This window comes from Lontra canadensis, unplaced genomic scaffold (assembly GCF_010015895.1).
Source record: "Lontra canadensis isolate GAN:19392208 unplaced genomic scaffold, GSC_riverotter_1.0 scaffold6, whole genome shotgun sequence".
In the NCBI taxonomy this organism is placed as follows: Eukaryota; Metazoa; Chordata; class Mammalia; order Carnivora; family Mustelidae; genus Lontra; species Lontra canadensis.
In genome coordinates this window covers 33,989,281-34,006,858 of record NW_022631000.1, presented here as the reverse complement: position 1 = coordinate 34,006,858, position 17,578 = coordinate 33,989,281, and the positions used below count along the sequence as shown (strand labels likewise).

General features: G+C 36.3%; 1 protein-coding gene across 2 annotated transcripts in view; it reads right to left on the bottom strand.

Annotated features, from left to right (window-relative positions):
- The window catches only part of GMPS (guanine monophosphate synthase), a 69,595-nt gene that overhangs the window by 27,710 nt on the left and 24,307 nt on the right, over window positions 1-17,578 (bottom strand). For both annotated transcript variants that reach the window (XM_032852569.1, XM_032852570.1), the window contains exons 3-5: window positions 15,218-15,332; window positions 8,330-8,427; window positions 4,496-4,599 (exon numbers count right to left, since the gene is read on the bottom strand). In XM_032852569.1, the coding sequence (XP_032708460.1) occupies window positions 4,496-4,599; window positions 8,330-8,427; window positions 15,218-15,332 (317 nt within the window). The remainder of the gene's footprint in view (window positions 1-4,495; window positions 4,600-8,329; window positions 8,428-15,217; window positions 15,333-17,578) is intronic.

Here is a 17,578-nt window from a genome sequence, read left to right as displayed (position 1 = left end):
ATCCAGCAATTCTGCTTCTATGTATACACCCAAAGGATATGAACCCGTTATCTCAAATAGATGTCTGTATGTTCACTGCAGCATTACTCACAACAGACATGACATGGAAACAAGCTAAGTGTATATCAATGGATGAATGGATAAAGAAAATTTATATACATAAACACACACATAACATACATACACAAAATGGAGTATTATTCAGCTTTTAAAAAGAAGGAAACCCTGTCCTTTGCAACAACACAGAAGAACCTGGAGAGTATTAGGCTAAGTGAAATTAGCCAAAGACAAATACTGTACAGCATTGCTTATATGTGGAATCTTAAAAAAAAAATAGAAAGTTGGACTCAGAAAGAGAGAATAGAAAAGTGATCACTAGGGCCTGGCTGGGGGAGATAGGGAGAGGTGGTAAAAGGGTACAAACTTTCCGTTGTAAGATGAGTGAGAATAAAGTCTGAGGACCTAATTAATACTATGGTGACTGTAATTGATAACACTGTATTGGGTAATCTAAATTTGCTGAGAAAACAGAACTTAAATGTTATCATACACAAAAAGGGCAAATATGTGAGGAGATGGATGTTAATTAGTTAATTAATTAATTCCATGAGGGAATTGTGTACCTATATCAAATCACATTGTATACTTAATACCTTACAATGTTGTCAATTAACCTTAATAAAGCTAAAAAATTTTTTAAAAGGTTGAGAGAGGGGGGAAAAATAAAACTAGCAACCTAGAATTCTGTACCCTGAGAAATTATCCTTCAAAAGTGAAGAAAAATAAAGACTTTCTCAGACAAGCAAATATTGAAGCTGTTTCTAGTCAGCACACCGGACTTGCAAGAAACGACAAAAGAATTTCTTTAGAGAGAAGGAAAATGATAAGGGTCGGAAACTTTAGTCTACATAAAGAACATCACTCAAAGTTCCTGGCTCACAGATCCCAAAACCTTTGGAATTTCTAAGAGATGAGAGCGTAACAGTATCTCTCATATTAGTAAGGTGACTTTTGGAAAGCACCTAAGAATAGGGGCTGGTTGCCAGGGGAGAAAACCATGTGATTAGAGGCTTGGAACTTTCAGTCTCAACCTCCTGGCCTACATGGAGGGGAGAGGTGCTGGAGGATGAATCAATTACCAGGAAGCAATGATTTAATCAATCATGCTTATGTAATAAAGCCTTCATAAAAACCCAAAAGGATGATGTTTGGAGAGCTTCCAGGTTAGTGAACACGTGGAGTTTGGGGAGAATGGTGCACCTGGAGAGGGGATGGAAGCTCCATGTCTTTCTCCATTCTCTTCCATCTGGCTGTTCCTGAGTTGTATCCTTCTATGATAAAGCAGGGATCTAGTGGTAAATGTTTCTCTGAGTTCTGTGAGCCACTCTAGAAAGTTAACTGAACCGAGAAAGAGGTGATGCGAACCTCTGATTTACAGCCAGTCAGTAAGAATATAAGTAAGTTGGACCTCTGACTGGTGTCTGAAATCCAAGTAGGGGGTCACTGGAACTTCCAATCAACAGCTGCTCAGTCAGAGGCACAGGTGATAGCCTGGGCTTGCAACTAGTGTATGAAAAGTATGTGGGTAGGGAAGGGGAGACGATCTCGTGGAACGCAGCCCTCAATCCATGCAATCTAATGCTACCTCTGGGTACAGAATGTCAAAACTGAGATGAGCTGAAGTGACTGCTCAAATACCATACTGGTGTATAAGAACTGCTTGGTGGTGAGGAAACCCTCCCCAACCCTCCCCACACTCTGGAAATTGCTCTCAGAACACCAAAAGACCAACAAAAACAGTGCTTAGAGGGAAATTTTCAGCACTAAATACATATATTAGGAAAAAAGAGATTTAAACACAATAGCCTAAACTTCTACTTTAAGAAAGGAGAGAAGAGGGGCAAATTAAATCTAAGGTAACCAAAAGAAATAATAAAAGTTAAACAGAAATCAATGAAACTGAAAACAGGAAATCAACAGCAACCACCACCACCACCACCACCACCAGCAGCACAAGCTGGTTCTTTGAAAAGATCAATAAAATTGATAAGCCTCTAGCTAGGTTAACTAAGAAAAAGGGAGAGGACACAAATTACTAATGTCAGAAATGAAAGAGGAGACATCACTACAGGTCCCGTGAACATTAAAATAATAAAGGAATACTATGAATAACTCCATGTCCACAAATTTTATACCACAGATGAAATGGACCAATTCTTTGAAAAGACACAACTTACCAAAACTCACATAAGAAATAGATAATTTCAATAAGCCTCTATCAATTTTAAAAGTTACATGATCTGATTCAATAGATGCAGAAAGGCATCTGAAAAAAAATCCAACACCCATTCACGATAAAAACTCCCTGTAAACTAGGAATATAGGGGAACTTCCTTAACGGGATAAAGAATATCTTCTAAAATCCTACAGCTAAAATCATACTGAAGAGAAACTGAAAATTTTCCCACTAAAATCAGGAACTAGGCAAGGATGTTCCCTCTCCCCACTGCTTTTCAACACCAAATAAAAGTCCTAACTGACGCAATAAGAAAAGGAAGTAAAAGGTATGCAGGCTGAGAAAGAAGAAATAAAGCTTTGTTCACAGATGACATAATCATCTGTATAGAAAATCTGAAGGAAAGAAAAAAAAATCAACAGAAAAACTCCAGCAACTAGTATGTGATTACAGCAGGGTTGTAGGATGTAAGGTTAATACACAAAAGCTCACAACTTTCCTACATACCAGCAAAGAACAAGTGGGATTTGAAATTAAAAACAATTTCAAATAAATGAAATATGAAGGCATAAATCTGACAAAATATGTACAAGATCTATATGAGAAAACAATCACTCTTGACCACTTCCACCTCTACCACACTATTCTTTACACTACTGTCCCCTCTCCTGGTTGCTGCAGGAGACTCCTAGCTGACCTCCCTACTTCTACATTTGACCCTTTCTCTTTTCTCCTCACTATGGCCAAGGTCATCCTGAAATCAATGATGAGTAAAGCCAACAATTTCATAGTGGCCTCAAATGGCCTGTGTCCTGGCCCCTGTGATAACCTCTCTAACTTCATCTTCTACTACTCTCCTCCAACCATGCAGACTTCCTTGCTGTTCCTCAAACACGGTCCCATCCCAGGAGCTTTGTACTGCTATTTCTTCTTCCCCCAAATATCTAGAAGGGTCAGCACTTACTTCCTTCATGTTCAGTATCATTTTATAGGAATACCTTCCCTGAATATCCTATATAAAACAATAACAACCTTAATCATACATACTCTGTCTGCAACACTATTCTCTTCCTGTATTTCTTTTCAATGCACTTAAATGCTATCTGACACTTGACATATTCTGTATTTGTGTATTAGCTGTCCCACCACTCCCTCCAACTAGAATGCTGAACAGAGATTTCTGTCCACTTTGTTCATTTCTTTACCCTTGGCACCTGGAAATATTACTGGCACAAAGTAGGCACACAAATATTGGCTGAATGAATACAAATACGTAAGCCCTCTACCACTGTTAATCTTAAGTAAAAACATTTCGACTTACTGTTTAGTGGTGTTTCAAACAAAAAGAACTTTATTGATAAATCCATTTTTTTTTTACTGACTTCCAGGATTATTGGTTATTATTTACATAACTATTCAAATAAGCAAGCCATAAAATCAATTCCTCTTCCTCAAAAAAGAGAATAAAAATGGCTTTAAAGTACAGATTGGCGGGGTGCCTGGGTGGCTCAGAGGGTTAAAGCCTCTGCCTTCGGCTCAAGTCATGATCCCAGCATCCTGGGATCGAGCCCCACATCGAGCTCTCTCCTTGGTGGGAAGCCTGCTTCCTCCTCTCTCTGCCTGCCTCTCTGTCTACTTGTGATCTCTCTCTGTCAAATAAATAAATAAAATCTTTAAAAAATAAAAAATAAAAAAATAATAAAGTACAGATTGGCAAAATTTCTACAAAGGACTAAATCGTACAAATTTTAGGCTCTGTGGGACACATGCATACAGTTCCTGTCTTTTATTATAACCCTTTAATAACATAACAGTCTATAAGCTAGATTTGAACAACAGCTCACAGTTTGCCAACCCTGCATCAGAGAAACATCCTGAATGCTTAGTCTGGTGTTTCACAGATGTCTAAGATATATGCCTATGTATACCTAAGAAAGGCATTTAAAAACCCAATTATGAATAAAGCACACTAGAAAAACAGACAATTCTCAAATTTTTCCTGGGCCATAAAAGTAGTCTTTTACATCAAGAGAACTTTTATTAGAATGAACATTTTTTAAAGTATTTCGGAGCAAACCAGTGACTTCTAAATAATCTAATATTAAATTCTCTTCATAAATTAATATTTGATCCTATGACATTAACAATAACTTTTAGAAATAAAAAAAGTAGGAAACAGCACCTCAAAGAGAAACATATTCTTAGACTCTTCAGGTAAGTTTTTTAAAATGAAATCTGCAAAAGTTTTAAAATTTTCACCTGCCACAATGTTCCCAGAACGCGCCACAACCTTGAATCCATCAGCCACTTTGTCTACACTATCTCCATGGGTAAGCAAAACAATTTCTTCCTTCTGAAGACCCCTAAACATACAAAAAATAAAACACAATACAGAAATATCTTAAAAACATGGTCAATGGGATCTTATGCTTTATTTTTTCCAACTTTATTGAAATATAATTGATATATACCACCGTGTAAGTTAAAGATGTACAATATGATATTTTGCTATGGATAATGAAATAATTACCACAATAAAGTTAGTTAACACATACCTTACACATCACATAGTTACTATTTTTTTATGTATATGGAAGAACATTTAAGACCTACTCTCAGCAACTATTAAGTATACAAGACAGTGCTGTTAACTTTAGTCACCATGCCTGATTATTAGATCCCCAGAATTTATTCATCTTATAACTAAAATTTGTTCTTTTCCTTTAAAATACTAACTCACCATATGTGTAAATCAAAAAAATAGAAATAATGTAGGAGTGCAGAAATAATGTAGGAGTGCAACACTGTTAGAATTTAAATTTATTCTATGCATTATAAATAAAGCCAATAGGAGTACTAAATCTCAAAAAAGGCAATCTGTAAAAATTGAAAACTGAAAAAATATATATTTAAAAGTTGGTGGTATAACCACACGCATAAAAAATTATTTCAAGAAGCTACAAAATAATAATTTCAACATTTTATCTCTACTAGGATTTATCTTAAGAACAGAAGGCATTTCAGAGATCTAAACAGTCGGTAGTTTTGTATCAGAAAGTGATAGTACCAACACTGATGTTATTTTACACCTATATATAGGATAAATATATGCATGTTACAGGTTAAAACAAATATTAAATAATTAGGAATTGAGGATTTTTCAGCCTTAGAGTAAGGAGATAAAAAAATCAAAGTTATAAGATAAAAACCCATAAACTTTCATTTTAAATGGAATTAAGAGTATACACAGATTTTGTTTTCTCTGTAAGAATATATACTGACTAACTTTACTCACTAAAAAGGCCTAGAAACAAAGACAATCCAGTAGCAATGTGGACCTCTACTTCTCATGCCAAATGAGTTAAAGGCATGGTTTAAAGATGATATAAGTAACATTTATCAAATGCAACATGTGGACTTTCTCTCGATCCTGATTTAAACAAATCAACTATAAAAAGATATTTCTTACATTATGAGAAAATCTGACAGAGGACTGAATATTAAATATTGAGAAGTAAAAAAAAAAAAAAAAAAGTAAGTTAAAAATAAAGCAAGAAGATAAACTACATTAAAGCCAAATGGATGTTTCATGTTTACTAGTGTTGTCATCATTGTTGCTTAGGATTAATGCAGGTTGTGAATGAGTTCCAGAATTTTACAACTAGGAAGACAGAAAAAAACTTTAAATTTTAACCAGATCTTTAGATATAAAGCTTCTGCAGTATCATACCACCATGATTCCTAAAATGGTTTTCAAGACTAGTCACTTTAGATACAGAAGAATGTAAGCAGAACCTCTCCATTATGAAATGGAAGAAGCACTGGATTTCAAGTTCATTTTGGTAATGAGTAGCTTCAGTTCATAAGATTATTTTGAGCCACCATGGCTCTTTTATTCATCTTTATTAATCTTGAAAAACAAGAATCTTTGAACAGATATATTTATTTTTGCTCTACCTCAAAATGAAAGAGAAGCCAGTCACAGCCAGTTTTGTGTATAAACTGGGATATCTCCATTTCAGATATTAAGTTTATAACTTGGCTTTTAAAATTTCTGATCTGTCCAACTTGGAGGAAACTATTCATTAAGAATTAATTTAGGTACAAGTATGTTAATAAACAAAACATACCTATAACTAAAAATAATTAGCTCAATTAAAAGAAATGATAACAGTAAGTAACTGTATAATAGACAGACTTTAGGAATCACTATGCTGTACACTTGAAACTAATGCTAACATTGTATCAACTCTAATTCAGTTATTAATAGATAAAAGTAAATTTCTTGGATTAACACACAAAGGGGTAACTGGCTCACTAACTTGACATCACCTTGCATTTAATGCAGTTAGAGGGAAATGTAATTTTAAAGTAAAAATGAAATTTAAGGGGTCCCTGGCTGGGTCTGCCAGTAGAACATGCAACTCTTGATCTCAGGGTTCTAAGCTTGAGCCCCACCTTAGGTGTAGGATTACTTGAAATATTTTAAAAAACAAAAATTATGGGACGCCTGGGTGGCTCAGTGGGTTAAAGCCTCTACCTTCAGCTCGGGTCATGATCCCGGGGTCCTGGGATTGAGCCCCACATCAGACTCTCTGCTCGGCGGGGAGCCTGCTTCCCCCTCTCTCTGCCTGCCTCTCTGCCTACTTGTGATCTCTGTCAAATGGATAAATAAAATCTTTAAAAAAAAATGATTAAAAATGAAATTTAAGTCAAAATGAAGCAAGACAGGGGATATCTGACTGACTCAGTCAACAGAGCAAACAACTCTTGATTCTGGGGTGTGAGTTTGAGCCCCACACTGGACACAGAAATTAATTAAAAAAAAAAAAAAAAAAAAAGGCAAGTGAGTAATCCTATCAATAGGCCAGTAAAATGAGCTTTACCCAAAACACGGAAACCCTCCCACCACCACCACCACCAAAAAAGCTTCTGGTCCTCTGGAAAACTGAATGAAAATGCAGCCTTTTTTTTTTTTTTTTTTTTTTTTTTTTTTAAAGTCAAGCAGAAGATAAATGTTTCCAGGAAACTAGTGATTAGCTCATCCACCAATTTTTTTTTTCCTCTGTTTGACTTATGTAAGTTATTTTTTTTTAATTTTATTTTTTATAAACATATATTTTTTTTCCCCAGGGGTACAGGTCTGTGAATCGCCAGGTTTACACACTTCACAGCACTCACCATAGCACATACCCTCCCCAATGTCCATAACCCCACCCCCCGTCTCCCAACCCCCCTCCCCCCAGCAACCCTCAGTTTGTTTTGTGAGATTAAGAGCTCGGTACTTAGCAAACAGCCAATTTGTTGGAGTCATTGTTGAATATATGTTTCCCTCCTTCTCACTTTCTCTGTGTTGAGCATAACTATACCTAGTGTACTATCTTTTAATAAAGTGAATGTATTAATTGATTTTTTGTTCTAGGTAACAACAGATTTAGGTGCTTTAGCTCTAATCTATTTAAAAATTGGTGGATGATTTATCTCCCTCCCATCCACCAATTTTTAAATAGATTAGAGCTAAAGCACCTAATCTGTTGTTACCTAGAACAAAAAATCAATTAATACATTCACTTTATTAAAAGATAGTACACTAGGTATAGTTATGCTCAACACAGAGAAAGTGAGAAGGAGGGAAACATATATTCAACAATGACTCCAACAAATTGGCTGTTTGCTAAGTACCGAGCAAAATATGAGGGAAGAGATATACACACATTTGGTATATCCAAGAGTTTAAAACATTACCCATTTGCCACTTCTGGCACATTAATGTTTAGAATCACACTCCAAAGAGTGAAAAGGAAAAACTACAAATGCTGGCATCATGGTATGCAATCCCAAACAGGGATCCAAGAATGCACAGGTGCTTTTAAGTTATGTCGTAAGTGCTTTCCTTATCCCTACTTAGCATCACCACCATCCTCTGCCACCTTGACACTCAAACGGAAAACAAATATGACAGTTACACCTCTGGCCACTAGTGTGGTCTTAATTTGTCTAGGAATTATGAATCTCTAATTCTTAAGAATAACAATCCCAACTTTAAGTCAGTCACTCTAACTGTTCTTACACATCTAAAAATATTTATAATACCTGAACAATGAGCACGTGTTGTCCACACTAATACTGAAGACTCCGTCTTCTCTAACACTTTTTTTGTGCACAGTACCTCCAAATACCTTATTCATCATCTGTTCAAAGAGAAAATAAATTGACATTAATATGAACCAAAAAGAATTACCCAATCATTTTATTATGCTAATTTAATAATTTATATTCCTGTTTGCAGGATATCTGCTAATGTTCATGCCCCCAAAATAAAGAGTTAGATAAATGTAGATAGCTTGGTATTATTAAATGTAATTATATAGTTATTAAGAGGAATAGTTTTAAAACAAAACTAGATTAGAAATCTGACCTGAGGTTAATTTCTATTAAACACTGGCAGATTTTCCATTTAGTGTACTTTAATTCATCTGTGAAAAATAGGTATTTAATACTTACACCTGGGTTTAATTTAAAAACCTTTTAAAAGGTACTCTGAGCTTAGAAAAAGCTAGAGCAGGTGATAGGAAGAGCTGTGGTATTAAAACTAGGCAGGTACAAATTTCTCCAAGTAATCCACCCTTTGGCCACAAAGGAACAGTCTGAAAGTCTGCAGAGGCTATGCTATGGAGAGAGCATTGGCAAGAAAATCTGGTCTTTCAATTAAACTCATCTGTACAAATTCCATATACCTACAGACACTTATATCAAATTATCTCTTCATTCTGCCCCTCCTTGTGCCAATCAACCTTCTTATTTATCATTCACATGTGCCCGACACGCCCCATCCAACACCAAATAAACACACACAAAATTTCTACAGTCGTTAATTCTGCCTTGATATAATCACCACAACTCATCTTGGTATATCTGTTCCACATCATAAGATACCTGCCATAACCGTGCAGGATACAGGTTGACCAAGCTTCCAACAAACAGGCAGGCACAGGGCTAAATAAGTGTTCATTCTTATAATGCACAGTGGAATATCCTTCAAATCATCAGCAAATGCTGCCCTCTACATTCTCCTCTTAAGATACTGACAATAAAGGGGCGCCTGGTGGCTCAGTGGGTTAAAGCCTCTGCCTTCGGCTCAGGTCCTGATCCCAGGGTCCTGGGATCAAGCCCCACATCAGGCTCTCTGCTCCATGGGGATCCTGCTTCCCCCTCTCTCTCTGCCTCTCTGCCTACTTGTGACCTCTCTGTCAAATAAATAAAATCTTAAAAAAAAAAAAAAGACATTGACAATAAAGCTTACTGCAATAAAGGTTGGGTTAAGTTCAGCAGGGAAAAAACCTGTTAACCCATTTAGCCCAGTACTTCCCAAACAAAAAACCCAAACTCAGGTTATCAAATACTTTCTGAAGCACATTTTAGGAACACTGCTACAGACTAACCAGTCCCCCTGCCTCTAGTCACTTCTCTTCTTCCCCCCTATTCTGTACTCCAGCCATTCAAGCTAGTGTAATTGCCAAAACAGACCATGTTCTCTCCCCCTTGTCTTCAGGTCTCTTCACAGTCCCAGAGGCCTAACAAAGTATGTGGCCCAAAGTAGTTACTAAAAGTTACTAAATGAAAAATTAAGTGGGGCGCCTGGGTGGCTCAGTGGGTTAGAGCCTCTGCCTTCGGCTCAGGTCATGATCCCAGAGTGCTGGAATCGAGCCCCACATTGGGCTCTCTGCTCCACGGGGAGCCTGCTTCCTCCTCTCTTTCTACTTGTGATCTCCGTCAAACAAATAAACAAAATTAAAAAAAAAAAAAAAATTAAGTGCTTTCTCCTATATACTCAGTGAACCCTATGTAACTCTACCTCCCTTAATTTGCGGTTCTTAATTAGAAGACAGCTGAATGATCAAGATAAGTAAAACTGTTGGAACTCAATACAATTTAAAAGTCCACAAAATCTAAACTAAATGCTTTTACAAAGCCAAGGGCTTGCAATAAAATTTAAAGCTATTTCACCTGTTCAGAACCATAAGAGACTCTTAGTCTCAGGAAACAAACTGAGGTTGCTGGAGAAGGGGGTGGGAGGCATAGGGTGGCTGGGTGATGGACACTGGGGAGGGTATGTGCTATGGTGAGGGCTGTGAAGTGTAGAAGACTGATGAATCGCAGACCTATACCCTTGAAACAAGTAATACATTACATGTTAATTTAAAATAAATAAGTAAATAAATAAATATATAAATAACAACCCCCAAAAAAGAAGGCTTTCCTGTGTATTTCCGGTTCTTAACTACTACTTATGGTTGAAATGCAAAGAGCTGAACAACCAGCTAAGCTTGTGTTTGTGGGAGGAAGGGATAACTTTATATATAATGAAACAATTTGCCTTCTCAAATTTTTGTTTTAATATTCTACTTTAACCTAAGGAAATGGTTCTCAGTATGGATTCCTCATAAACCCAATGTCCTAAATGCCTCAAAAGAAAACGCATGTAGTACTCCAGATCCACCATCCCAATCAGATCAGCTCCTCTGTCTTGTCAGTTTTACAATAAGGTTTAGATTTCGGAATGAAGAATGGAAAGAAATTCCCTTTTAAATAAAAGTAATTTGACAAAAATCTTGTAAGACAGTGTGAAAAGAAACCAAACACTTATGATAAACACTTATGCTTTCGTAGAAAGCAAAAAAAAAAAAAAAAATTACAACAATGAAGAGACAAGTCACAATCTAAAAGGTATCTGCTATATATAATTGGCTAACGACTGGCATCTAGCATATACAAACACAGTAAGACCGTGTAACAGAAAAATGAGCAAAACTCTTAAACATGCCTTTACAGTAAAGCAGTATTACTGGCAAATAAACATACAAATTCTACAATAAGCAGGAAAACGAACATTAAGAGTACAATGTGATCCCATTTAACACCTCTTCAGAGAGGCAAACACAAAAAGAAATCTGACAATGTTAAGATTTGACAGGGATACGGAGCACAAGGAATTTTTATAGACAGTTGTGGCAATGTAAATTAGAGGAAAATATAACCTAGTGAAGCCAAGATTCAGCATTTTAACTCAAGGTTACCCTGGAGAAAAGTTTGAGTATGTATAACACCAGAAGACAAATACAAAAATATTCATGGCAATATTGTCTGTGATAGCAAAAAATGAAAAAGATCAGCAATACTAACAGTGAAATATATAATTAATCTGTGCTATTTGAACAATAAATTCAATAGTGAAAATGAGTAACTTAAAATTAAATGTATTAACATGAGTGAATCTTAAAACCAAAGCTCATGGGGTGCCTGGGTGGCTCAGTTGGTTAAGCAATTACTTTTCGCTCAGGTCATGATCTTGGGGCCATGGGATCGAGACCCACATCAGGGTCCCTGCTCAGCGGGGAGCCTGCTTCTCCCTCTTCCACTCTCCCTGCTTTTTCCTCTCTTTGTGTCAAATAAATAAATAAATTCTTAAAAAAAAAAAAAAAAACAAATCCCAAAGCTCGTAATAATACATGCAGGATTTCATTTATAAAAAGGTCAATGGGCAAAACTAAATACGTTACTTAGAGATATAAACTTATGTATAAAGCTGTAAAGGGAAAAAAAGGGAATGAATAACAAAATTCAGGGAAAGTGCTGCCTCTGGTAAGAAAAGAGAACAACATGAATGGAGAAAAATATAAAGAGTTTCAAAAGTTCTACTAATACTCTATTTCTCACTCTGCGTGAGGGGATATAGAGATAAAAGGAGCAATGGGCAAGACAGACTTTTTTCTTCTAAAGAAAAGAATTACCAGAAAGCTATTAAAAAGGCTCTCACCAGTGAATGGGAAAGATGGTACATAAGAAATTGAAATATACTAAAATTTCAGGATGCTACTGGAAGTAAAAGCAAACACTAGAATGAAACCTTTGGTGCTAAACTTACCCAACTAACAGTCACTAAGAAATGGCCTTTAAAAACAGCATATTAGCTAGAGGGTATCCTCTACACCAATATTTCATGGAAAGACAATTATTATCTAAAGGACCAAGATCAGCCTATTTTATTGTCCTAACATATGTAAATTCACAGGACAGAAGGCAAACAGTTTTACGTATTTAACATGAGTAGGCCTACCTAGGGCTACCATAAGATCTCTACTGAATGACAGAAGAGGGAGGCCTTACAATTACATAGGGGACTGGAAAAAGGGAGAAACAGTCAGTCACTAGCACTTAAATTAAGCATCATTTTCCAGACATATTTCACTATAAGGGGTCATAAAAAAAGATATGTGAGACTCTTCCTTACAGAATGTTTATAATACCTTTCAGTACACCAAACATCATTTAACTTAAGTTGTGCTACATGATTAATACTGACTACTCTGGCATGGGAGATCAATAAATTATGTAAAAACTTTACATCCTAGGGCAAAGGTATATTTAAGGAAAAAAAAAAAAAAGCCAACCAGTTTCCAATGTTCAACTCAATCAAGATGTAGGCTCTTCTAAGAAAATGTATTCTTTAGAATACTATATAAGAATATCCAAAAATAAGTTATTATCCAAGTCAAATTCATAATCCCACCACTTCACTTTTCAGAGAACTTTACCAGGAGAAAAAGAGTCTTTTACTAGAAAATGCTTGTTGCCTAGAGAAGAAAATAGCCATTGTTGTAGCTTTTGTACTTCATACATCACATATGATCAGTATTTTCCTCTAAATCAAAGTGGAAAACTATAATGAACAATTAGCAAGAAATGAAATCTGGTAAAGCTGTTTCACAGAGGGGTGATTCCTAATATTCTGCTTTTGTATCATGTATTAGAACAATAAAAATATTCATTCCTAAGCAAACATTGATCTTTATTTTTTTTCTTTGCTGAATGCTCCAGAGCCAGATAAAAGAAAATATACCAGTCTGCTCACTTTCTACCTTTTAAACAGCCTCCTTCTGTACAATATTCATATTAAAGCTCAGCAATTTCAACCATATTGTTTAAAAAAAAAAAAAAAGACTCCGTTTTGCTCGCTTACTAAAATTTCAGATTATCTTCAATCCGAGGACTTGAAACAACTTAGTCATTGGGAAAAAGAACACATCATCTTAAGCCACATATATCTGAAATCAAAAGTTAATGAACAATTCTCTATAATCAATTAGGGAGGACCAGAGTATCATGATGAAATTAAAAAGGTGATATTTTAATTAACACCAATTCCATTTGGTCAGTTAGGATCTTACAATTAGATATCCCACTTGTATTCTGACCCTGTCTTCCCTTCTGATTTAGTACAGGCTAAAGCAAAAAGGTAGGCAAAAGGAAAGAGATCAAGATCATTCACAAACAAACGAATCCAGTCACTACATTTATTTGGCTATTCTTGTCACAGCAGAGAATTCTGAGTTTAAAAAAATAAAACTACCTTGCTTCTGACACTAGAAAAGGCAAAATACTATAACATGTCAATCAATAATTATATTACTCAGGGAATACTATCCCAGCTAGCTCAATTTTCAGACGATATGGTTAAGTAAGATATATTGTAAGCAAAATGATTTTCTAGTTGAGATAACTTTTAACAATCACTAGGGATAACTTTTCTTAAATGTACTTATTTCTATTACCACCTCCTTAGGAAACAGATCTTACTAAACAAATCATTCTAAGCAAGAACTTAGCATATTACTGGCTCAGTATTATCTTTCTATCATCTTACTCAGTAATCACATTCTACTTGTCAAATAAACCTATACTCCTCTAAAAAGGTAACAAAGCAGCCAAAACAGATTTCTAAACACTTCACTTAGAGAAGAATAGTTTTATACCTAGACCTCAGTCCCTATTTATTCTTGTTTTTGATACAATTCTAAGGTATTCATACTCATTAATGATACAGTGGAGACACCTGGCAGACACCACCGTAACCAACTAATCAAAACTAACATCACCTGTCATGGCACACACTGACATCACGTGCCTCCTAATGAGCTGCTCTGAGAAGAGCACAGCCTCGCTTCTGAGCTACCCCTGCCAAAAATCCATTACCTGAACCTAACAAGGAGGAAACATCAAATAAATCAAAACCGAAGGATAATCTGTTAACTAGAATGTTTTTTTTTTTTAATGTCAAGATCATGAAAGAAGAAACGACTGAGGAATAAAATAAAATAAAAATAAAGAAGTCTAATAAAGAGACATGACAACTAAATATAACACATGATCCTAGACTGGACACAGTATCTACAAGGGACATTAAGGAGACAAACAGTGAAATGTGAATGCTGCCTGTGGATTAGAGGCAAAACTGAATCAATGTTAACTTCCTGATTTTGATATCTGGACTGTGGTTACATGGGAGAGAGTCCTAGTTCTTGGGAAATACAACAAGTGACAGGACATCATGTGTGCAACTTATCTTCAAATAGTTAAAAATGTCAACAGCAAGGAGGGCACCTGGGTGGCTCAGTCGGTTAAGCATCCAACTCTTGATTTTGCCTCAGGTGATGATCTCAGGGTGTGGGGTCATGGAATCAAACCCCCCGCCCCCCAACCTTTGGGACTCTGCACTCAGCACGGAGTCAGCTTGAAATTCTCTCACTCTCCCCTCTGCCCCTCCCCTGGCTCATGCACACATGCAGGCATGCTCTCTCTAAAGTAAATAAATAAATCTTTTTTAAAATGTCAACAGTAAGAGAGTTGAGTAAAAATATAGAGGAGCTCTGTGCACTATTTCTGTAACATGTAAATTTGAATGTCTAAGTTTTTTTTAAAGGACAGTGTTATGTTGTATGCAGAATATAGTTAAATTCTCTAAAAACAGATTACCACCCAGGTCAGTTCTGCCATACTGCTATAACAATTTGTAAACAATTGCAACATGCACAAATTAGCTCATCCATTATCCGAAGTACTCTAAAGACAGAAAATATTAATACAATAAGAATCACAAACAGAATAATCAGGTCAACTCTTAAGGCGAATTCACAGATGTACCTGCATGCCATAGCAAATCCCAAGTACAGGCTTGCCAATAGTGAATATCGCTGGGTCAAACCAGGGAGCATCTTCTGCATACACAGAATTAGGTCCTCCAGAGATGATAATTGCACTGTGGATTTAAGGAAGAGAGTCAGTGAAGAATCCGCTAACTGCTCACTTTTATCCCTAAGTCCATGCCCTCTCTCCCTTGAAGCACTGAGGGAGACTCAGTACAGATGCAAAGATTCTGTTATGTTTTCAGTATCCTGTAGCAGATCCAGCCTCCTACACAACTCAATCACCTGTACTCTGCTTCACTGCAATATGTGAAAGTCCATCAATTCAACATTTGCTTGTTAATAAGTACAAACTTCAAATACATAAACACTAATGTTTCTAGCTGTAAAGGTTTAGCATGAATTTGTTTTGTCCTCTGCATTAACAAAGGAGAAATGAAAATTCTAAACGGAGACAGAGAAAACATAGATCTTCCGGGAAGCAAGGAGTAGAGCAGGTCTAAGAAAGGCCCTGGATGACACAGAATATAAATAACCTAACTTTGTCTTTGAAAACCTATCCAGCACTTCCAACAGGTGTACCTGAGACCCAGGAAAAGAAGTTAATATATGAATTTTGCCCATATGGCATTCTCTCAGAACCCAGATCGGTATTCTAACTTCACTAAGATTATAATTTATAGAGCATTCTATGGGTTAACTTGGGAGTCGAACTGTTATTACGGAAAAGTCTCCAAACTGAGGCCTATGCTCTTCACGTGGCCACTGACAGATCTAATCTGGTCCTCAGCATACACTCAAAGGATTGAGAACATTTTAATATTACGAATTTTACATAAAAATCCAGATTTCTGGGTTTTCTTTAGGAAGATGGGGAAAATATCTAGCAGCACTTGACCTTCACTCATGGCTACAAACAACTGGAATCAATGAGAGACCTGAACCTTCAGACTACTGCTCCCCAGTCTGCCACACATGCCCTCTTATACAATAGAGGCATACCTATGCTCATCACTTAATCTAAAGTATCTTCGAACTCATTTGAGATTTGAGTTTTGCAGGAATCCTGATTTATCTACATTCCTAAAGGACAACGCATTTTAATATCTAACCAAAATCTTACAAATTTAGGCAATTCACTTTATAATTAGCAGCTGCTTGCCATATAAAAACGCACAAACTAGGGGCGCCTAGGTGGCTCAGTTGTTAAGTGGTTGCCTTCGGCTCTAGTCACGATCCCGGGGTGCTGGAATCAAACCCAGCATCGGGCTCGCTGTTCTGCGGAAAGCCTGCTTCTTCCTCTCCCACTCCCCACTCCTCTCTCTTACTGTCTCTCTTTCTCTGTCAAATAAATAAATAAAACCTTTAAAAAAGCACACACACATGCACAAACTACAAGCTTATAATACATCCAGAAGAATGATGTACTAGTCAAATTCATAAAAATTATTCAGCAAGATTTGACATTTTAAAAAAAATATTAACAATTCAAGTGAGCTCAAAGGCCCCACTCTTTGAACTTTGTATTGCTAACTTGAATTATGCTATTCATCATGTTAGTCTATCTCCTGCAAAAGAAACTAAAGACAACCAACTCAGATGATAAATGTAACATCTTTAAGATAACAATCCTAAAAGGGTGTAGTTAGCCTTAAGGGTAGATATGCAACTCAGGTCTTTAAAAATGCATAACCTAAATTCCCTAAAACATACCTAATAAACAAGACCTCTGAATTTCAGTATATTATACTTAGTTTTATAAAAGATAACCACCATGGGACTGCCCAGCATCCCTCATTAATCTGCTAAACAACTCAAGACTGCAAGATTCTTTTTTTTTTTTTTAAGACTTTATTTATTTGACAGAGAGAGATCACAAGTAGACAGAGAGGCAGGCAGAGAGAGAGAGGGGGAAGCAGGCTCCCCGCTGAGCAGAGAGCCTGATGCGGGATTCGATCCCAGGACCCTGAGATCATGACCTGAGCCGAAGGCAGCGGCTTAACCCACTGAGCCACCCAGGAGCCCCAGGACTGCAAGATTCTTAAGACTATTAAAAAGAAAAGGGAATGGACTTAGTGAAGGATGAAACTCAAGCAGTACTTAAGCCAATTATGAAAATTCTTATCTCAGTAACTCTCAAGGAGAGCTAATCACTCTTTCTGAGTCTTCTAGTTCTACCCTGCAATTATTTTGAAACTAACTTGCAATTACAAAGCCAATAAAGCCACAAGGCATTCCAGGTAGGAATTTTAAGCAGGTCAAACTTCTAAAAACAAGTAGGTTAAGAGGTCTCTCCTAATACTAATATTCTAGGAAAAGGATGATCAACTAGGTATCTTAGCAGGCAGAATTATAGTAA